Source organism: Vulpes lagopus, chromosome 7, assembly GCF_018345385.1.
Source record: "Vulpes lagopus strain Blue_001 chromosome 7, ASM1834538v1, whole genome shotgun sequence".
Classification (NCBI taxonomy): Eukaryota; Metazoa; Chordata; class Mammalia; order Carnivora; family Canidae; genus Vulpes; species Vulpes lagopus.
This window is the reverse complement of record NC_054830.1, coordinates 17,638,163-17,659,660: the sequence shown is the minus strand read 5'-3', so window position 1 is coordinate 17,659,660 and position 21,498 is coordinate 17,638,163. Positions and strand designations below refer to the sequence as shown.

The 21,498-nt window shown below is 53.7% G+C and overlaps 2 protein-coding genes across 10 annotated transcripts in view; both read left to right on the top strand.

Moving 5' to 3' along the window:
- Nucleotides 1-12,557, top strand: part of CELSR3 (cadherin EGF LAG seven-pass G-type receptor 3) — a 36,836-nt gene extending 24,279 nt beyond the window's left edge. Inside the window, exons 1-22 of one of the 9 annotated variants that reach the window (XM_041763610.1) lie at nucleotides 2,565-2,656; nucleotides 2,823-2,938; nucleotides 4,327-4,485; nucleotides 4,566-4,705; nucleotides 4,936-5,046; nucleotides 5,594-5,757; nucleotides 5,958-6,122; nucleotides 6,204-6,356; nucleotides 6,663-6,745; nucleotides 6,830-6,977; nucleotides 7,268-7,381; nucleotides 7,508-7,585; nucleotides 7,933-8,028; nucleotides 8,120-8,226; nucleotides 8,364-8,433; nucleotides 9,637-9,729; nucleotides 9,818-9,916; nucleotides 10,378-10,470; nucleotides 11,192-11,371; nucleotides 11,560-11,614; nucleotides 11,889-12,025; nucleotides 12,263-12,557. In XM_041763610.1, the coding sequence (XP_041619544.1) occupies nucleotides 4,367-4,485; nucleotides 4,566-4,705; nucleotides 4,936-5,046; nucleotides 5,594-5,757; nucleotides 5,958-6,122; nucleotides 6,204-6,356; nucleotides 6,663-6,745; nucleotides 6,830-6,977; nucleotides 7,268-7,381; nucleotides 7,508-7,585; nucleotides 7,933-8,028; nucleotides 8,120-8,226; nucleotides 8,364-8,433; nucleotides 9,637-9,729; nucleotides 9,818-9,916; nucleotides 10,378-10,470; nucleotides 11,192-11,371; nucleotides 11,560-11,614; nucleotides 11,889-12,025; nucleotides 12,263-12,277 (2,220 nt within the window). In that variant the 5' untranslated portion in view covers nucleotides 2,565-2,656; nucleotides 2,823-2,938; nucleotides 4,327-4,366 and the 3' untranslated portion in view covers nucleotides 12,278-12,557. The other 8 variants (XM_041763613.1, XM_041763606.1, XM_041763605.1 and 5 more) reach the window with 8 other exon arrangements.
- Nucleotides 12,558-12,737: 180 nt separating this feature from the next.
- Nucleotides 12,738-15,217, top strand: TMEM89 (transmembrane protein 89). The gene is made up of 2 exons (XM_041763615.1): nucleotides 12,738-14,615; nucleotides 15,032-15,217. The coding sequence occupies exons 1-2, from the start codon at nucleotides 14,322-14,324 to the stop codon at nucleotides 15,215-15,217; spliced, it is 480 nt and encodes a 159-aa protein (XP_041619549.1). The 5' UTR covers nucleotides 12,738-14,321.
- Nucleotides 15,218-21,498: the final 6,281 nt, after the last annotated feature.

The following is a 21,498-nucleotide window of genomic DNA, read 5'->3' as shown; positions in this document are numbered from 1 at the left end:
TATGCTTATGTTATTTTTCCGCTTTTCTGTCTCCCGGGGTTCTGAGGCTGGGCTGGGAGGGGAAGGGGACAGAGGGTAAGAGGTGCAGTGTTTGGCCCCATTTGGGTCCCTGGCAAACCATATGCTCTTTCCTCTCATCTGACTGGGGTGGATTCAGACAGGAGGGGCAAATAGCCCCCATCCTTTGATCTGAATATCATGAGGGCCTAAAGTACAGAGTTGATCTTTGCTTTTTCTCGGATGCTCCGAGGGCCAAACTTCAGGGACTGGGGGTTGGTCTTGGAAACAGGGGTCCTCTGACCTCCTCATGGGGCTTGCTCATGCTGCCCCTCCCCGTGGGTGTGTGTGTTTCTTATGTGGAGTCCCTGCCACTTACTGCCTTATGACCTAGGACTGATGCTGTGGGGCGCTGGTGGAACAGCAGATGTCATGTTTACAGAGCAAGGCTTTCTTTTCTCCCATGCGGAGGAGCTCAGGCCTCTATTCAGACATTCCTGCAGAGGGTAGACTGGGGGGTCATTCGCCAGCCCCTGCCTCTGGCGTGAGCAGAAGTTGTCTGTGGTGCCATTTGATTCCCTGACACTGCCCTTTGCTAGAATTTCTTCCCAAGGATAGGGGTAGGAGGGGGAGCAAGGGGAACAGAAAGAAGAGAATTGAAGACACAGAATGTAGGTGCCATTGCCTCCCATGTTTACAGGACCCTCCTGGCCCTGGGCGCCTGGGCTGCAGTAATTCATTCCACGTTCCACCCTACTTTATCCCCTTCTAAAGGGAAAAATGACTGTTAGGACCCTGTTCACAAAACTCTTCTTTTATTGCTTGTCTGATGTCCAGAACTGGGGACTTTTAGATTTTGTTACTTTGTTTACAGGTCAAGATTTAAAACATTTTAAAACTTTGTTTACAACTTACAACTTTGAACTTTTTACACTTTGTTTACAGTTGAAAATGTGGGTTCTCCTCCCCCTTTGTTTACAAGTGAAAGATGGGAAGGTGGGAGAGGGGCTTAAGGACCCTGGAGCTGGCCATCTTGAGGGGTTTCTAGCTCCTAGTTCTCCCAGGCCAAAGGTCAGCCCTGAGCCCTCTGTTGAACAGCAGACCCAGAGGCCTCCAGAGTAGGCATCCTCTTACAGCTAGGAACAATGGGTTGTGCAGGGTTGTAGGGGATCTATGCAGACACCCTCCTGCCCTACACATACTCTTGGGAGGCAGTTTCCAAGGAGATTAAAAGTTCTACTTTGCTGACTGGTGCCAAATCCTGCCAGCCAGGACTCCAGCTCTCCTTACCCAGAATGACCCCAGCCCTTGAAGGGGGAGGGGCCCACTGTAGGGAGAGGAGGTTGTCCTTGCTATGTCCCTCTCTGGGGGTCCCCTGCTCCAGCCCAGTGGCCCCTTTCCCTGTCTGTGTAAATTGTTCCGTGAAGCCGCGCTCTGTTTTGGGAATAAACTTCTATAGAAAATGATTATTGCTTCTTTCTGTTTGGGGGTGGGAGTGGGGGGGGGCAGGGTAGGGTAAGAGGGTAGCTATGAAGGATTCAGGCCCAGCTGACCTTTGAAAGAAATCTGAGCACTCCCCCACCCACCCCCACCCCCACCCCCACCCCACCCCCGCCAATATTCAGCTATTTTTAGCCTATTTCATCTGACATTTGGACCAGGTTTCCATCTCTTTCACCCTGACTTCTGGCCTACTGCCTTGTGATCAGGGGCTAGAAGTATGAGCACAGGTGTTGGGAGTAAGGTGCCAGGGAACCCCTCTCTCTCTTCAAGGTGTCAGAACAATGACTTGGTCTTCAGGGCCTGCGACTCTAAGCTGGCATTTGCCCTGGCCAGGGCTCCAACCCATCCCAGGAACTGCCCTTGCTAACCCCTCAGCCCATGAACAGCACTGACCCCCACTAGCCTCTCAGGCTTGCAACTGGCCAGCACATCATGTTCCTTCCCCACTCAGGCAGAAACCTTCCGGGCCAGATGCCAGGCTGTGCTCTGTACGGGAGGGAAACCTCGCAGCCTCATTTCACGCCTTGATGTCCAGGGTTGAAGGGAGGCTTTGGGCACCTTCAGCGTCAGACATTGCCTGGTCTTCAGGGGAAAGCTTGAAGGTGGCGCCCTCGGTGGGAGGCAAAAGAAGCCCCAAGGACCGGATACCCCAAGGAGGGCTAAGGTCCTGGTTCCCAGAAGCACCGCCAGGCAGCCCATTGGGGGGGTCCCTCCCTGGAGGGGTCCCTCCCCCTCCCGCGGGCACCTTCCGCGGTCAGCCAGAACCTGGTATCCAGCCCCGTCGTGCCCAGGTACCCGGGGCCGCGGCTGCGGCCAGTCTAGCGCGGATCCTTAGTGCCAGTTCCCAAGTTCCATCCGGCTCAGGGAGGCGGACTCGGCGAGCCAAGAGGGGCAGCGAGAACCAGGCCGCAGGGGAGGAAGGGGTTAAATCTTCCGCCTCGGGGCTCGCCCCGCCCAGAGAACGACCCTTAGGCCCCGCCCAAGCTCGCTGATTGGCCCAGGCCCGCTCTGGCCTGTGCGGGGATTGGCCCCTCGGAGCGACCCGTAGGGCCTCGACACCCATCCGGAGCCCGAGCGGCCTCCCGCCCGAGCGCTTAGGGAGCAGCTGCCACCTGGCAGGCGGCCCGCTGGCCATGGGGCCGTCCGAAGCTTCGGGGTGAGTGCAGGGCGCAGCCCGGGTTCCCCGCGTCCGGGTCCTCGAGCGGCCGCGTGGCCCCGGTGTGGGTGCCGGCTTGGGTTGGCGTGGAGGGGTACCGCCGAGTCCGCAGCAGGCGTCTTCCCCCTGCGACGCCTCGGTTTGCTGCTTTGCCGATTTTCTGCAGGCGGCTGCCCCCGGAAGCGAGGGATGGGGGCGGGAGCCGGCGCGCCCCCCGCCCCCGAGGGCTGTGTGGGGAGGCCGCGGGAGGCGGCTGAGTGTGGAGGAGCCCGGGCCCAGGAGGTGAGCCGCTGGGCGCGCTGGGGCCGGGAGGTCGCCACACCGACTCGGTAGTGCCGGCCTGAGCCCATCCGGCTGTACCTCTGGTCCGGGAATGAGGGGCCCGGCTGGAAGGGCCGAGGTGCCCTCCCAGGGGGAGGGGCCACGGATCTAGGCCCCGCCCCCCAAACACGCGTCCTGGAGAGTGGGGGAGCCCTTTAAGAACACCTGAGTGACTCACGGAGGAGGGGCAAGGGGGCTCAAAGATCTCTGAGACGGCAGTGCCTAGAGTCTTTGAGGATTCGCCTTTTGCACCTCCTCCGCTCCCCGCTCCAACCAGGACATCCAGGTTAGAGGTTCTCCCCAGGGGAGTTCCTACCCCTCGGGTGGGATCCTACCCCTAGGTCAGAGCTTTCCAGAAAAATTTCCCAGCGGGGGAGTTTCCCCCGAAGGGAAGCCGCCTGCCCTGAGGTCTATTCCCAGGTGAGAGCTTTCAACCATTGCGGGTGGGAGCCTGCGCCAGGTAAGCGCTTCCCTTAGGTGAGAGTACCCTCCAGATGAGAACTTTCCTAGCTTTGCTTTCCTGGCGGGTGAAAAGTTTCCCCACTAAGAAAGTTTTCCTCCCAGTATGAGCTTTCTCGAATAAGAACTCCCTCCCCACAGATCTCCTATTACCAAGGGAGGTCCCCTCTTCCCCTCCCCTCTCCCCTTCAGGTGGGAGCCCCTGGGTGGATAAGAGATTCTCTGAATACAGCACATACCTGACTGGTGCAAACTTTCCCGTCAGGTGAGAGCTTTCTCTATGTTAGAAAGAGCACCTGGTAGTGGTAGGAGCTTGCGAAGTGAGACCCCTTTCTCCACGTGAGAGCCATCCCCTGGCTTTCCCAGATTAAGCCTGAGTTTGTTCACAACCTGGACTCCCAGGCTGGAGGCCCAGGGGCAACCTTAGTCCCAATATTTTCCTTCCCTTAGATGGGAGCCACTCTAAAGAGGAGCCTGCCTGAAGAACTGAACCCCTGTCCCTTCCTTGTGTGTGCTCTCAGCCAGCACTGAGCTCATGGGGCAGCTGGATAAAGACTCAGAGACTGGACAGGGATTGTCCTGGGAGGGGGGACAGGCAGCCGGGGACCAGGCCTCATAGAACACTGACAGGTGGGCACCTATACCTGGGTTGGAGGTATGGATTGTACTCATCTTGCTATCTTTTCATAGGGAACTTTGGCCCAGCAAGAGGCTTTTCCCAGCCAAAGTTCAAGAATTGCCACTGGCTGGGCGTGGGTCCAGTTGAAAGCTGGACCTACCTAGATCTTAAGGCCTAGAAAAGTCAAGTGGGTGACTCTGATCCCACGTGGAAGTGTGAGGGAGGTTGGGCCAGGGGTACACTCACTGTGACTCTGCTCTCACCATCCTAGGCAGAGGGACACACAGGCACTGTTGCCTGTGCCACAAGCCATGGAGCTAAGGAAGCGAGACTACCATGTGGAGCGGCCACTGCTTAACCAGGAACAGCTGGAGGAGCTGGGGTGTTGGACCTCAGCAACTGGGACCCGCCAGTGGCGAACCTGGTTTCAGTAAGGCTGAGGATGGGGGTCTGAGGGGCACTGGCAGGACTTAGGTAGACCCTGTCCCCAATCCACCATTGTGTCCCCAGGTGCTCCCGTGCTCGGGCCCGAGCCCTTCTGTTCCAACACCTTCCGGTTTTGGCCTGGCTACCTCGGTATCCCTTCCGAGACTGGCTCCTGGGCGACTTGTTGGCTGGCCTGAGTGTGGCCATTATGCAGCTACCACAAGGTGAGCCACACCTGACCCAGAGGCTGTACCCTCAGCCTCTTCCAGAGGTGAAGAGTGATCTGCAATCCATCAAGGCCCTGTCGTGGAAGCCCTATGGTCTCATGCCCCTCTGTAATCTGAAGCTATAAGCCCTGCCCCTGGAACTATGGACCATGACCTAGGGTTGGGATTCCCTCATCCTTCTCAAGGCCCTGGCCTGCAAGCCTCCATTGCTACCATTCTACCTCCAGGCCTAGCCTATGCCCTCCTGGCTGGACTGCCCCCCGTGTTCGGCCTCTACAGCTCTTTTTATCCTGTATTTGTCTACTTCCTGTTTGGCACTTCCCGGCATATCTCTGTGGGTAAGTGGAACAAGGCTTGGCCTTGCAGGAGGCTGTCCACCTTTCCCTGTGGAGGACGGGATGAGGGAGGGCTAAGTGGGGAGAGGGAACTTGGAGAGGGGGACAGCATCGGTGCTGGACCAGTGGGAGGCTGGCCCGAGGTCATTCCCAGGCAGGACTAGGCCTCTGACTGTGGGGCCGCAGATTCAGAATAGCTCAGGGCCCAGGCTCCAGGAGGATGTGGGTGGGATGACTTGAGGGGTCCAGAACTTGGCAGAGGCCTAACCAGCCTGAGGCTGGCCGAGCCCTTTTCCCCATCTCACCTTCTACAAAGAGAGTGATTCTGAACCGATGGACACAGGTGGGGCAGGGCCAACATTTCTAGCCACCCTTAAGATGCCTTTAGTTCAGGGTTTATCCTTGACCACGAGCATGGACTCTAATGCCTAGAGGAGTATGAAGATATTCCTCTGGAACGGGCTATCTCCTGACCTCTCCCCTTAAGGGCAGAGCTCCAGGGAAGGGCAGCATCCTCTGCCCTCAGACCCACCCTGACCCACCCCTGCAGGTACCTTTGCTGTCATGTCTGTGATGGTGGGCAGTGTGACAGAATCCTTGGCCCCAGATGAGAACTTCCTGCAGGCTGTGAACTCCACAATCAATGAGGCGACCAGAGATGCTACCCGGGTGGAGCTGGCCTCCACGCTCAGTGTCCTGGTCGGCCTCTTCCAGGTGTGGAACAGGCAGGAGCCGGTGCCCCCACCCCGACCCCACCACTGCCAAACCCATCCCCACCCTCCTCTCCCAGTTCCCCAGAGTGTCTGCCAGTCACCACCCTTCCTCACTCTGGCTGCTCCCACCCGCCCTGGGCTCTGCTGTAGCCACCCTGACAACCCTTGTCTCTCCCCTGACTTCCCCTGGTCACCCCACAGGTAGGGCTGGGCCTGGTCCGCTTCGGCTTTGTGGTCACCTACCTGTCAGAGCCCCTGGTCCGAGGCTATACCACAGCTGCGTCTGTGCAGGTCTTCGTCTCCCAGCTCAAGTATGTGTTTGGCCTCCAACTGAGCAGCCGCTCTGGGCCACTGTCCCTCATCTATGTGAGTGAAGGTGGGAGGAGGAGCCGGCGGGGCGCGCCCCACAACCTCCAGTGCCACCCGTGACCCTGCCCGCCCCCCCAGACAGTGCTGGAGGTCTGCTCAAAACTGCCCCAGAGTGTGGTGGGCACGGTGGTCACCGCGGTGGTGGCCGGTGTGGTGCTTGTGCTGGTGAAACTCCTGAATGACAAATTGCACCGACGTCTACCCCTGCCGATCCCCGGGGAACTGCTGACGGTTTGGATTCTTCGGGGCAGGAGGGTCAGGGAAGGTGGGGGAGGTGCTTGCTGGCAGATGCCCCCCAGACTTCATGACCAGCTGGAATGGGCGGGCACCAGGGAGAGTTCCTGGGGTTGACCACAGCAGGAAGATCCCATGCTGGCACCTTCCAGACCTTGATAGCATTTCTACTTTCCCCAAACAGTTGTGTGTATTACCCCTGTCCTCTGCTATACCACCCACCCCCTGAAGGCTCTGCTCCGGCATCCCTCTACCCCCTTGACAATGCCAAACCCCTCCCCTGACTCTGTCCTCTCTCTCTAGCTCATTGGGGCCACAGCCATCTCCTACGGCGTGGGCCTGAAGCACAGATTTGGAGTGGATATCGTGGGCAACATCCCTGCAGGGTGAGCTCTGGCCCCTGTCCAGTCAGGGAGGATTGGGTGGCCAAGGCAAACACCCTCCTTTGGCCTCACAGATGCCCCTCACAGGCTGGTGCCCCCAGCAGCCCCCAGTCCCCAGCTGTTCGCCAGCCTGGTGGGATATGCCTTCACCATCGCTGTGGTTGGTTTTGCCATTGCCATCTCTCTGGGGAAGATCTTCGCTCTGAGGCACGGCTACCGGGTGGACAGCAACCAGGTCTGGCGGTGGGGTACAGGGGTAGCTGAGTGTACAGCGACCCCAGGGGCTGGGAGCGGGGGTGTATGGAGTATCAGGTGGGACGTGGGGAGGCAGCAAACAGATGTGCTAGGACCATGTGGGGCACTGAGGGTAGGAGTTCAGGGCATTTGGGGCAGCAGCAGCCAGATCAGGAGACTGTTGGAGTGAGGATGGAAGTTGGGGACACCTAGGCCTAGGCATAGTGGCCTAGGGGAGGCACTTGAGAGGGCAGAGACCAGGCACTAGACACCTGCATTTTTCTCCACCAGGAGCTGGTGGCTCTCGGCCTCAGTAATCTCATTGGGGGCATCTTCCAATGCTTCCCCGTGAGCTGTTCCATGTCCCGCAGCCTGGTACAGGAGGGCGCCGGGGGCAACACACAGGTGGGCTTCCACATGCGCACACACACACTGCTTTGGCTGGGCGATCCCACCCCGTTGCTCCCTCCACTTCTACTCTCCTACCCTCCATCCCACCCTCCTGGTTACTCTGCCTCCTCCTCCCCAAAGGTGGCTGGAGCTGTCTCCTCTCTCTTCATCCTCATTATCATCCTCAAACTTGGGGAACTCTTCAGAGACCTGCCCAAGGTGAGCTGCCACACCCACCCAGCCAGGCTTGAGGGACTTGGCCAGACCAGGGGCTCAGGTCAATTAGGTCCTAGGTGAGGGGCAGGGATACAAGGTCATGACCTATTTTTCAGGGATACAAGGTCATGACCTATTTTTCAAGGTTTTTTAATTGCTCTTTAGGGTGAGATTTGGGGTCAGGGATTAGAACCCTTCAGCTTCAGATCTGAGTTGTTTTGTCCAGGGGTGGCGGTTAGCATCAGGTGGGGTTATGCCAGCATCAGTCTGGCTCCTGCCCAGGTGGTAAGGCTTGTTAGCATCTGGGCATCTCTCAGCAGCCCATGGTGACACTCTCTCCTCTCACCTAGGCAGTCCTGGCAGCCGCCATTATCGTGAACTTGAAGGGCATGTTGATGCAGTTCACCGACATACCTTCCCTCTGGAAGTCCAATCGGATGGATCTGGTGAGAGAGGTCTGGGAGCCCAGGGGTGGGGTTAGGGGCCTGCAGCCACAAGGCCCCCTCTAGAGCCTGTTGACCATTGTCCTACTTTTAGCTCATCTGGCTGGTGACCTTCGTGGCCACCATCCTGCTGAACTTGGACATTGGCCTGGCAGTTGCAGTGGTCTTCTCTCTCCTGCTTGTGGTGGTCCGCACGCAGCTGTGAGTCTCCCCTTCTGGTCCCCTCATCCCATTCGGTGAGAGGGTGAGGGCCACACTGGCTCCCTCCAGCTTTCCTGCATCTTGGTGGTAACACTTGGCTCCCTCAATGCCCCCTTCTCACACACTCTCCTTCACAGGCCCCACTACTCTGTCTTGGGGCAAGTGACAGACACGGATATTTACCAAGATGTGGCCGAGTACTCAGAGGTGGGTGGCAGAGGCTAAGCAAGAGGAAGGCCTGGTGGGGTGGGATGGAGGCACAATGGGCCCTCTGTTGGTCCTTTCTGCACTTTGCAAAGACCCTGGGGGCTGAGTGTGCTTTGGTCCTGGGAACTTCAAGAGAAGAATTTGGGGCTGTGACCCTCCTCAGAGCTATAAAGGGACAGAGGAGTTGTGGATAGAGGTGCTGGGGAGCATGGAGAGGAATCTGACTTGAAGCTAGCAGTCCAAGCCTTCTCTTACAGAGCAGCCTTGGGGCAGGAATGCTGGGGGGCTGGAGCCCGGGACACCAGGATGTTGGGGAGGCTGTTGCCTGATCTGATCAATGGAGTTCCTACATCTCTAACATTCGTTTACCTCCTGAGAAGGTTCAGGGCTAATAGTGGGGTTCTGGAATAGAACAAGCCTATTCCTGCTGACATGGAACCTTGGAGCCTGAGTACAGTATAATCAGAATAAGAGGAGGGCAAGAGGGGGAGCAGCTCAGCTGGACAGAAAGGGAGATGGGGGATGTCTGGGTGGCTTAATTGTTGAGCGTCTGCCTTCAGCTCAGGGCGTGATCCTGGGGTCCCAGGATCGAGTCCCACATCAGGCTCCCTGCGTGGAGCTTGCTTCTCCCTCTGTGTGTGTCTCTGCCCCCCCCCCTCTGTGTGTGTGTGTGTGTGTGTGTATGTCTCATGAATAAATAAATAAAAATCTAAAAAAAAAAAAAAAAGGGAGATGGGAGCTGCTTTGTGCAGGCCCAAGTGCTGAGCAGAGACCTGGGCTATGCCCTGGATGGAGTGGGAGCTGGGGAGCGTTCCTCTGTGCACAATGTAGCAAACAGACCACAGGGTGGGGGGTGGAGACCCAAGAGAAGGCCTGAGAGCCTGGCCTGGGTATTGGCAGAAGGGAAGGGATATGGGAAGGGAAGATGCAGGATGCCCTGGAGGAAGCTTTGACAGGCCTGGCTGAGGCCTGGGTAGCCGAGGGTGGGGAGTGGGGAGCAGGATGAGGAGTTAGGGTGACATGGCCAAACTTCTTTCTGGCCCACGATCTCAGGAGGGCAGGGGTCGCAGGCTGGGCCCATGCTGGCTGGTGAGCAGAGCCCTGGTGATGGGGGGCTCAGGCTGCACAAGGGAGGAAAACAGGAGAATAGGATACAACTGGGAAAGTAGGGGCTCAGGCACCCCAACACTTGCCCATCCCCAGGCCAGGGAGGTCCCAGGTGTGAAGGTCTTCCGCTCGTCAGCCACCATGTATTTTGCTAATGCTGAGCTCTACAGTGATGCACTGAAGCAGAGGGTGAGTCCTGGGGTCCCCAGGGTAAGCCTCAGAAGGTCCCTTGTGTCCCCAAAGTGTCCACATCCCCTTCCCTTGCATTTGCTTCTAGTGTGGTATAGACGTTGATCACCTCATGTCCCAGAAGAAGAAGCGGCTCAGGAAGAAGGAGCAAAAGCTGAAGCGACTGCAGAAGACTCTCCAGAAACAGGCAGGGGCCCCTTTGAGCTGGGGACTCCTTCCCCCGTCCTGCTGCTGAACCCACATGGCCTTTCTCCTGGGCCCGTGGGCTCCTGGGCTCCTGAGTTCTTAGCCTCACTCACCCTTCCTTTTCCCCTGATGCCCCCAGGGCCCCTGCTTTGCTCCCCGGGCAGGTTAGTGTTTTGGGCAAAGTTTTGTTTCACACACACACACACACACACACACACACACACACATACACACACACTGCCAGCCAGTGACAGCATGGACCACCACAGTCCTTTTCCATTTTTGGCTGCTCCAGGAGCCAGTCAAACCCTACTGTCTTCAGCCTGGTGGCCTTGGGTTCCAAGGTTTAGTTCCTGGCCTGCCTACCTGCCCAAAGCCTGGGGGTGACACCAGACTTGCCTGGCCTGGCTGCCATATGACAGCTGAGACAGCTCTTTCCTGTCTCCCTTCTCCCTGGCCTAGACTGCAGCCTCTGAGGGGACTTCTGTTTCCATCCATGTTAACACCAGCGTCAGAGACATGGAAAGCAACAATGTGGAGGACTCTAAGGCCCAGGTGAGGCTGGAGGTGGGAGAGGGGCCAGCCAGGAGCTGCAGGAATGTGGGTGTATCATGCATGTCCTGAGAGGAAAGCCATGGACTTACCCGCTGGGGCTTCAAGGTGGTTGTACCAATGGTAGGAGTGGGAGTGATGGAACTGATGCCCCATGGGGAGAAGCCTGGTGATCTACCATAGATTCTGCTTGTGGTTCTCTGATCTGCCATCCAAAGACCTTGAATTTGTAGAGTCCATGAGACCTCACAGTCTGTGTTCATGGGTAGAGGGAAGGGATTGGGGGTATGGGGAAAAATATGTGATCAGAAGGTGTGCCAAGCCCAATTAGGGACCCAGGCTGGGTGCCAAGGTGTCTGTGCACGTGTGTCCCTGAGCCCCCTATTCACTCCACATTGGCTGGCTAAGGTTGGGGCGCATTTGCCCACCTCCCTCCCTAGGTCCCTAGGCCTGGGCCTGGGAGGTAACAGAGCAGTATATGCACATCTATGCGTGCTCCCTGAGTCTGAGCTTCCTCTCCTGTGCATTCCCATGTGTCCCTCCAGTCTTTGTGTAAAAGAGGCTCCACCATGTCCAGGTTTCCATGTGTCCGTGCATGTCCCATATATGTGGGTATTTACATGCATGCTCCCACAACTGACCCCATGTGTTCCTTGCATGTCTGTGTGTGTTCCTTGCCATCACTCCTTCATGTGCAGCCTTTGCAGTGTGTCTGGTTTCCCAGCAGGTGAGCACAGGGAATGAGGTAGAGGATATAGCAGCTGGTGGTCAAGAAGATACTAAGGCCTCAAATGGGTCCACACTGAAGGCCCTGGGCCTGCCTCAGCCGCACTTCCATAGCCTCGTCCTGGACCTGAGTGCCCTCTCCTTTGTGGACACTGTGTGCATCAAGAGCCTGAAGAATGTAAGGGGCTAGGAGCACCCTTCAGCAGAGCCCTGGGAGAGGACCAGGCCCTCAGTCCTCTTGACCCTGTAACTGGACCCAAGAGCTGTCTGAACTCCCCTTCAAAACTCCCTCTCCCACAACCTGCCTGAGTCCTTCCTCAGAGCCCTGGAGCCTCTCTCTGAATCTGGCCCCCTTTTCTGCTGCAGATTTTCCACGACTTCCGAGAGATCGAGGTGGAAGTGTACCTGGCTGCCTGCCACAGTGCGTGCTTGGGGACAGCACAAGTGGTCTGGGAGGGGAATGGGGCTCTTCCAGCCAAGGAGCCTACCATGCAGCACAAGGAAAAGTCTTTCTCTGAAACTAGAGCTCAGAGGTGTCTTGGGAGGCAGGGGGTCAAGGATCAAGAGGGACTAGAGGTTTAGTTGCAACCCCAGGAGTAAAGGTCATAGGTGAAATGGGTCAGGGTATTCTGGTGATTGGGGTTGGTGTTCCTGGTGATTCTGTGAGTCAGGGGAGACCTCCTTCCTGCCTGCAGCTCCTGTGGTCACTCAGCTTGAGGCCGGGCACTTCTTCGATGCATCGATCACTAAGCAGCATCTCTTTGCCTCGGTCCATGATGCTGTCCTCTTTGCTCTCCAACACCCGAAGTCCAGCCCTGCCAACCCTGTTTTGGTGAGCTGGCCTCTGGCTCACAGAGCTCTTTTTGTTTGCCTATTGCTTATCCCTACCCTGACCCCCACCCCTGGGAAGTCCACCCTTCCTGAATGGCTCTGCCCCCAGTGGACCCACCGCCTTCCCTTCCCACATGCCGCTAAAGCTGCTCCCGGGAGCAGGAGTTGCTGTCCTGGGGGAAGGGGCAGGTATGTGTTTTTGGAAACTGACTGGAGCCTCCCATCCTTGCCTACTCAGATGACCAAACTCTGACCACGCTGCTGCCCAGGCTGAGACTACTCACCTCTGGAGGTTGTGACCAGGCACTTGTGAGAAGGTCCCTACCCTTGGGCTGCCTCCAGATGTCACCCAGGAGTCCTCTCCGTATATATACACACACACATACAACTCAGGGATGGAGGTTTTGGGACTCCCAAGTTCAGTGCTATAGGCTTGGGCCTGGGATTGGGCACTGGAGTCAGACCAGCACTGGCTGGGTGGGGGGGAAGATGCATGTTTTTAGCCCCAGAAATAAAGACCTGTTTGCCTACCACTGGGCTCTGCTATGCCTTGGTGGAGTGGGCAGTGATCAATAGCCCTGGCTCCTGACCCTTCTTATGCCCCAAAGTGGAGGCTGAAGTCAGAATTTGGGGGGAAGTTTTGGGGAAGGCAGAGTCAGGTAAGAGAATAGAGAGGCCAAGGGAGAGTTATGGAGCCCAGGCCAAGGGCTGGGGGCACCCCAGGTTCAAGCTCTCCAGCTATGCACAACCCTTGGGGCCTGTTTCTTCAGTTGGAAGACCATGGAATCAGAGCTGCTTCTTAGGAATGGTCCTGGTGAGTGTAGCCCCTGGAGGATGTGGAGTGAACACCTGAGCAACCAGCTGGGAAAGCATAATGTTCATAATGTGCTGCTGGTCTGTGTTGAGAAGTAAGAACGCACAGGATTGATATACTTGGGAAAAGGCCTGTTCACATCCTTAGACCACTTGGGCTCTGCAGGTCACTGTCAGCCAAGAAGCATGTGCTGCTTTCTACCACAAAAGGCCAGCATCTGGGCATGTTGCCCAGTGGGCAGCAGTGGGCCTTCCTTTGGGCCAGCTGATGTTCTGAGTGATTGGGAGCAGGAGACTAGAATCTTCCTGGGCCTCAGTGTCTCCTTGGCAGTACAGCGCGAATGGTGACTGTACCCACTTTGTGGGTGCTCAGTGAGTATGAAACAAGTCAGTGCCATGGAACGCTTGTGGCAAGGCTTTGCTCACGTCACCCGCTCGGGATGTGCAAGCTCTGCTGTCCCTCAGGTACTGACCAGGTGCTCAGCTGTGTGCTGGGCTAGTGGACAGAGGCTGCTCTGTCCTTCAAGTCACCCGGGTGCCCCTTGTCCAGCTCAGTGTTTATCGTATTCTGCAGTGGCGGCAGCTTGCTCTGTGTTCATGAATCATCTGCCCCACCCCCAAGAACCACAGCTCAGGAAATCAGGGCTTTTTATCTACTCTGACACGCCATGGCCCAGCACCAGCAACGGTGGTGTGTGGTGTGCTTGGCAAATATTGGGTGAGTAAAGCTCATGTGCTAGACTGGAGGGCAGACCTCAACTAAGAAATTGCGGACAGAACTGCTTTGAAGAAAAAACTGGGTCATACGAGAGAGAGAGAGAGAGAGAGAGAGAGAGAGAGAGAGAGAGGAAGGACGGACTCTATTGCCCATCGTGGTCATGGGAGGGAAGCTGAGGGAGTAGGTCACACAACTGAAACACCAGCCATGGGGAGTGGAGGAGTGGAGGACCATGTCCTGCCAAAATGAACTGCAAATGTGTTCAGGAACACCAGGGAGGCCACTGGGGCCTGTGTGAGGCCAGATGGAGGGAGGCCACAGGCCACAGGACCTCCCAGGCCAGGGTGAGCCTGCAGGCTTTACTCAGAGTGTGGGGGCCCCATACTTCCGAGGGCTCATCCTGCTGGAATTTGTACTGTAGGGTAGGCTGGGCTTTGGGGGCCAGCTTTGTGCTGGATAGCAGCCTTAGGAACTGTGAAGTGTTAGGATTTTAGGGATCAAAGGCTAGGTGAGGAGGAGGAGGTAGGGGGAAGAAGGTATCCCTTCAGACCTGGGCTGGCTCAGAGATTGTCACCCAGGACTCAAGCCTGCCCAGTGCACCTGCCCCCCAGCCCTGGAAGCTCCCCTTCCCTCCTGCTGTGCTTTCTGGCCAGGCTGCCCCTCCTGAGAGGCTGTGGGCCCAGCTGGAACTTGCCACCTGCTGCTGGGGGAGGGGTGTTTGCCCGTTGCCAGGCGCCCGGGTTCTACCCAGGCACTTGGCACAGCCATGCTGCTCGCACCATCCTTCCTGCTACTGCTGCCCTTGCTGGCCATGCCAGCCCCCTCCCTCACCTGGACACGGCCCCTCTGGTACCAGGTGGGGCTGGACCTGCACCCTTGGGGGTGCCAGCCAAACACCCTGGATGGTTGTGGGAGCAGCCTGGGCTGTCCTGGCCACTGGATGGGCATGGGGATGAACCGCATCTACCCTGTGGCTGGGGTCACAATCACCACTACCATGATGCTGATGATCAGCCGGGCCGTACTGCAGCGGCGGCGCTCCCAGGCTGCTAAGCTTGAGGTGAGCAGAGGACTGCTCTGTCCTCCACAGCCTCCTACCTCCACTTAGACTCAGTGAGCTCATGTCTTCCACCCCTCCTCCCCTCTCTACCTCCTACCCCATCCTCCCACCCGTGCCTCCATCTGTCTCCTCCCCACCACTCACACCCTATGGTCCCTATCTCTGTCCACACTCATCAACCCCTGACCATTCCCTGTGGCCAGTACTCTGCTCCTATCTGTCTACCCCTTTAATGTCCCTGTTCCTCGTCCAGCCCCCTTGGCCCCCAGGACCACCCTAGCCTCCAGCAGACCCCTGGTCACCCTTCCTCACCAACTCCCTTCCTATGCCCTTCTCCCTGGTCCCATGGCTGCTCCTTACTATACCCCCCATCCTGTCCCTCTGCTCTCACTCCTGCCTCTTGGTCCTATCCTCAGCATCCGCAGGTGACTACTAACCCCTCTGGACCCTGGAAGCGGCGGGCCCCAATCTCAGACCGTGCCCTGCTCCGTGGGGTCCTGCACATGTTAGATGCCCTCCTGCTCCATATTGAGGGCCACCTGCAGCGTATATCCAACCAACAGAAGACCCAAATAAAGGAGTGTCCCACCCAGACTGGGTGACCCAACGTATGCCTCTCTTTGTCTGGTGGCCAGTTGGGGTTGGGATAGCCTGAGGCTCTGGACCAAGCTCAGGCCCATGTGTGTGTGCGTCTTCTCCAGGCCTTCCTAGACCCTGTGTCCCCTTTCTACTGCAGCCAGCGGACCTGAGGTCTCTGTGCCCAGGATGGGTGGGTAGATAGGTGGTACTGGTTCATACTGCTCTGTTGCCCCCACGAAGAAATAGACCCCTCTTCACTCACAAATGCAACTGTCTCTCTGGAGCTCCTCACGGGCCCCAGTGTGGTGGAACAAGACTTGACCATCAGGGCAGAATGGGGTAGTCCATGGAGCACTGCCCAGAGGAGGGGACAACCTAGCTGAGTCACTGAGGGCTCCGTGTAGGTGATGCAGGGGTCGGGGTTGGGAAGGTGGGGTGGAGGCTGAACCCTGGCCACTTTTATCTTTGTGGCAGCCTCAAACATGCTCTGGCATCTGAGTGGCCCTTGCCCTAAGGCCCTTGGAATTGGAGGGAGGGCTGAACTTCACTCCCTTCTTCCCTTTCTTCTGCTGCAGAAAACCCAAGTTGAGTAGGTACTGAGGCCCATATGTATTTAAAGTCTGTTTTAGAAAAAGAATATAAAATTACGAATTAAAAAATAGAAACAGGGATCCCTGGGTGGCGCAGCGGTTTGGCGCCTTCCGTTGGCCCAGGGCGCGATCCTGGAGACCCGGGATCGAATCCCATGTCGGGCTCCCGGTGCATGGAGCCTGCTCCTCCCTCTGCCTGTGTCTCTGCCTCTCTCTCTCTCTGTGACTATCATAAATAAAATAAAATAAAAATTCTTTAAAAAAAAAAAATAGAAACATGCATTCACATGAGGAAAGAAACAAGAGATTACAAATGTCAAAGAGTTGACCCTACAATGCAAAATCCAGACCAGTAATGTGCTTATGGTGACATCCTGACCCATTTCTGTAATGCAAGTCCTCCTGTACTCCCTGGCTGCTGATTCTGACGACCTCTATATAGGATGAGGAGTTTGTCATATGGGGATGTATTCTCTATACAGAAAAGAGAAAAATAATTCAGTCTTCCTTCTAACGTGGTTGATTGAAACTTGTATTTTAATTTTTGGTAGTTTAGGGATACCTGGGTGGCTTAGTGGTTGAGTGTCTGCCTTTGGCTCAGGGTGTGATCCTGCGGTCCTGGGACTGAGTCCCACATTGGGCTCCCTGCATGGAGCCTGCTTCTCCCTCTGCCTGCCTCTATCTCTCTGTGTCTCTCATGAATAAATCTTAAAAAAAAATTTTTTTTGGTAGTTTAGAGAATTCCTCTCCTAACCTGTTTTTGATGATGTCACATCAATGGTCTAGATGGTTTTCGAATTTTGAAAACTGTCATCAACTAACCTTCATATAGAAGCTGTGTAACTTGGAAGAATTTGCCAAAGATGGACTTCTGGCTCCACAGACCTTTCAAAACTTGTTTTCTTTGTATGGCCCACAATTTTCTAGCACGGGGCATTGTGGGGGCAGGTTCTAAATGCAATGGGATCCTGTATATCTATTCTGACCAGGAGCTCTAACCTGGCAGGAGGTTCCTGGAGGCCTCCTGTACCAGGGAAGGAACAATAAAGTAACCACACACAGGAGTGGGGTGAACCACATTGGGTCCCTCTGAACCCAAACCAAGTGTGTCCCTGAGGTAGGCTTAGCACTGTGCCACCCAGGTCCCTCAGCGGGAAAGTCTGCTGCTGCCGGCAGATGGGTCTGCCTTAGCTGCAGAAAGGCCTCATCATAGCTAGTTTTTGCCCTTGGCCTAACCCTTTCTCTACCTCCCTCAGATATCGATCTTGACTCCTTGGTAAACATCCTAATCTCCCTCTTTGAGTCAGTGTCCCAGAGAACTCAACCTGGGACAACCTCCAACCCACCTTCCTCTTGGCTAACCATCCAAACTGTTATAAACCCTTTAATGCTCCCTAAAAGAGGAGGGGTAGGATAGAGGGATTGACTGGAAAAGGAAAGAGGTTCTAACTGAATGCTGTTAGAATATCTTCATTTTGTGAGTTAAAAAAAAAAAAAAAAACCCACCGGAAACAGAAGGTCCAGAAAGTTCTACAAGTTCTACCAGCAGTTCCAAAGGAAATACCCATGGATAGAATGATTCAGGGGGGGGGGGGGGGGGCTGGGTGGCTCAGTCAGTTAAGCATCTGCTTTCAGCACAGGTCATAATCTCCAGGTCCTGGGATCGAGCCCTACATCAGGCTCTGTGCTCAGTAGGAGTTCTGCCTCTCCCTCTGACTCTGACCCTCCTCCCTGCTGTGCTCTCTCTCTCTCAAATAAATAAATAAAAATAAATAAATAAATAAATAAATAAATAAATAAATAAATAAATAAAATCTTTAAAAAAAGAAAGGCTTGCCCTTATGGACACACTACTGGGGGTCTTCTCAAGGCCTGGAAGAGAAGGCCATTGAAGCTTAGGATTCATCAGCTTCTTGCTAGACCCACTTCTACATTCTGAAGGTTCAGAAGCACCGTTTGCTAGTTCTATTGTGGATACTGGATCCACTGATGTACAGAACAGAAGGGGCTCCTCCCTTACCCACTCACAAATGGGAAGGTGGTAGTAATGGCGGTGACGGTGAAACCAATTCAAAAAAAGCAATCACTCTACAGAGAGTTGTGCTGGTCTAGTCAGGGTGGAACAGAGGTGGGCTGACTGCTGGCACCTGAAGAAAAGTGAGGTACTAGAGTAGGAGAGAGTGTTCCAGTCAGAATGACAAGCCTAGTGGAGGGGGTGGGGGCAGAACTTGGTCTTGTCCATGAACCAGGTGATGGTCAGAATTTCAGGGGACGAAGAAGCTCTGGAGACTAAGGAGCAGGCTAGGGAGGCAGAGGGGTTGATACCTCCTGGTGAGGGTTTGGTGGGCAGAATAATGGCCCCTCAAGATGGCCATGGAATCTGTGGTTACAGAACATGGCAAAAAGAACTTGGCAGATATAATTAAGGTTAAAGACCTTAAGGTAGATTATTCTGGATTATTTTGCTAGGCCCAATGTAATCACACGAGTCCTTAAAAGTGATGAAGAGGGCAAATGAGTTGGTCAGATTTAAATTATGAAAGGTACTTGATCCTCTGTTTCTGGTTTTGAAGATGGGGGAAGGGATCTTCCACCATCCAAAAATCCAAGGAATTCAGGTGACCTCTGGAAGCTGGGACGACCCCTTGGAGATAGTAAGAAAAACAGGAACCTGGGGTGCCTGGATGGCTCAGTTGCTTGAGCATCTGCCTTCTGCTCAAGTCATGATCCTAGGGTCCTGGGATCGGGCTCCACATCGGGCTCCCTGCTCCTCAGGGAGCCCGCTTCTCTCTCTCTCTCTCTCTCTGTCTACCTCTTCCCCTGCTTGTTTGCTCACTCTCTCTGTCAAATAAATAAATAAAATCTTTATTAAAAAAAAGAAAAACAGGAACCTCAGACCCTACAACCACTAGGATCTAAATTCTGCCAACGGGGGAATCCCTGGGTGGCGCAGCGGTTTGGCGCCTGCCTTTGGCCCGGGGCATGATCCTGGGTCTGGTTTGGCGCCTGCCTTTGGCCCGGGGCATGATCCTGGAGACCCGGGATCAAGTCCCACGTCGGGCTCCCGGTGCATGGAGCCTGCTTCTCCCTCTGCCTATGTCTCTGCCTCTCTCTCTCTCTCTCTCTCTCTCTCTCTCTCTCTCTCTCTGTGTGACTATCATAAATAAATAAAAATTAAAAAAAATAAATTCTGCCAACAACCCTAATGATCAGGGACACAAATTCTCTCCTAGAACCTCCAGAAAGAAACACAGTTCTGCTGATGCCTTAATTTTAGCTTAATGAGATCCATGTTGGACTTTGAACCTACAGAACTGTGAGATAATACATTTGTGTTCTGAGTCATTGGGTAATTTGTTGAGACAGCAATAGAAAATTAATACAAATGTTGGTATCAAGAGCAAGGTCCTACCGTAACAAATTCTAAAAGTGTGGGAACAGCTTCAGAATTGAGCAGTGAGCAAAAGCTGGAAGAATGTAAGGAGCATAATGGAAAAAGCCAAAACATCCTTCAACTATTAGCAGAAATCTTGACCTAAAAAATGCTGCCAGTGAGGGCTCAGAAGGAAACAAGTGACATGTTACTGGGGACCAGGAGGAAGCAGAATGCTAAGTAGCTGCAGAAAGCTTAGTGGAATTGTGTCCAGCAGTTGGGCGGAAAGCAGAACTTGTAAATGATGAACTTGGATATTAGGTAGAAGAGATTTCCAAGCAAAATGTTGAAAATACAGCCTTAGCTCTTCTTGCTATTTATGGTAAAATCCAAGAGGAGGGAGGAAGATTGAGAGAAAAAGTATTAAAACAGAACCAAGACTTGATGCTAGAAACTCTTGGCCAACTGTCCAAAAAAAAAAAGACTTTCCCCAAAATTATTGGCCTTAATACAATTCTAATCAAACCAGGCTTTTCTTTTAGATTGACAAAGTACTGTCTTGATAAATAATTTAGAACACAATGTGACATCACAAAAGATGATAGAGTAGCACTCCCCAGGAATCCTTCCCTCTATTAAAATAACTACTGACCTAGCAAAAATTATGTAGCAGCTTTTTTGGAATTCTAAAGTCTAGGTTGAACACTTGCAGCATCCAAGGGAGAGCTTGATGGAGAAATTCAATTCAATGAATTTCCCTGTTTCAAACCCCACAGGCTGAGGCAGCTTCCCAGCTGCAGGGGATTTAAGTAGACCTCACTTCACCACCCTCATTTCCACCTTCCTTCTGGGAGCAGGACATTTAAGGAAATCTTTGTCAGATCACTCACTGGCTGACCAAGTGATAATAGAATAGAAACTTAAGTTTCTATACACAACAAGGAAAATACACTTTGTAAAAATAGTATGGAGAGGTCATAAACAGATGGCTTCACCCCTCCACAAGCTGAAATCAGAAATTACTGAAGAAAAAAAAAAGAAATTACTGAAGAGTTCTCACTCTCCAGAATTACCACATTTCATATTCAGAATGTCTAGTTCTTAACAAAATATTATGAAACATGCTAAGAAATGGAAAAGTGTGGCCCATTCGCAGAGGAAAAAAAAAGGAACTTGACAGGAAACACCCCTGAGTAAGCCCAGGCAGTGGAATTTTTTTTTAAGATTGTTTATTTTATTCATGAGAGACACACGGAGAGAAGCAGAGACATAGGCAGAGGGAGGAGCAGGCTCCCTGCAGGGAGCCGGATGTGGGGACCTATGGGGATCAGGCCCTGAGCCAAAGGCAGATGCTCAACCACTGAGCCACCGAGGTATCCCCCAGGCAATGATATTATCAGTGAAAGGAAACTGGACAAAGAGCTAAAAGAAATCAGAAAGACAGGGCAGCCCGGGTGGCTCAGCGGTTTAGTGCTGCCTTCAGTGCAGGGCCTGATCCTGGAGACCCGGGGTCAGGTCTCGCATCGGGCTCCCTGCATAGAGCCTGCTTCTCCCTCTGCCCGTGTCTCTGCCTCTCTCTGTGTGTGTCTCCTGTGAATAAATAAATAAAAACTTAAAAAAAAAAAAAAAGAAATCAGAAAAACAGTGTCTGCATAAAATTAGAATATCAATAAAGAGAAAATTTTAAATGGATCTAAGAATGCTGGAGCCAAAAACTATAAGATAACTGCAATGGAAAACTAGAAGTGTTCAACAATACACTGGAGCAGGCAGAAGAAAAGATCAGTGGACTTGAAAGTAAGACGAGATATCCAGTCTGAGAATCAGAAAGAAAAAAATGTGCAGATCCTGTAGAACACCATCAAGCACAGCAATATATGCATTGTGGAAGTTCCAAATAGAAAAGAAAGTGAGAAAGGGCAGAAAAAAAGTTTTTGAATAAATAACAGTCACCTCCTCCCCCCAAATCTGATGAAAAACATGAGCACATACATCCAAGAAGTTTGGTTTGGTGGCTTGGGGCTTAGCATAAATGACTCCATTTTGGGCATCTTGCTTTTGACAGTAAATATTGTATGAATCCCATTTTTATGAGTGGAATATTTAAAATAGCCAAGTTCATTTAAACAGAAAGTAGAATTGAGATTATCCAGGGTTGGAAGAAGGAGGAAATAGTGAGTTATTCCTTAATGGGTACAGTTTCCATTTAGAATGATGAGTTCTAGAAGTTCTAGAAATAGTGGTAATGGCACAGTGTTTTTAATGTAATTAATGTAACTGAGTTGTACACTTAATAATAGTTAAGGTACTAAATTTTATGTATATGTTAGCACAACTTAAA

Bases quoted from the DNA above. Each gene is read 5' to 3' on its own strand.
- TMEM89 (XM_041763615.1), top strand. From the start codon at position 14,322: ATGCTGCTCGCACCATCCTTCCTGCTACTGCTGCCCTTGCTGGCCATG. The intron at 14,616-15,031 runs GTGAGCAGAGGA...TCCTATCCTCAG, and splicing joins CCCAGGCTGCTAAGCTTGAG to CATCCGCAGGTGACTACTAA.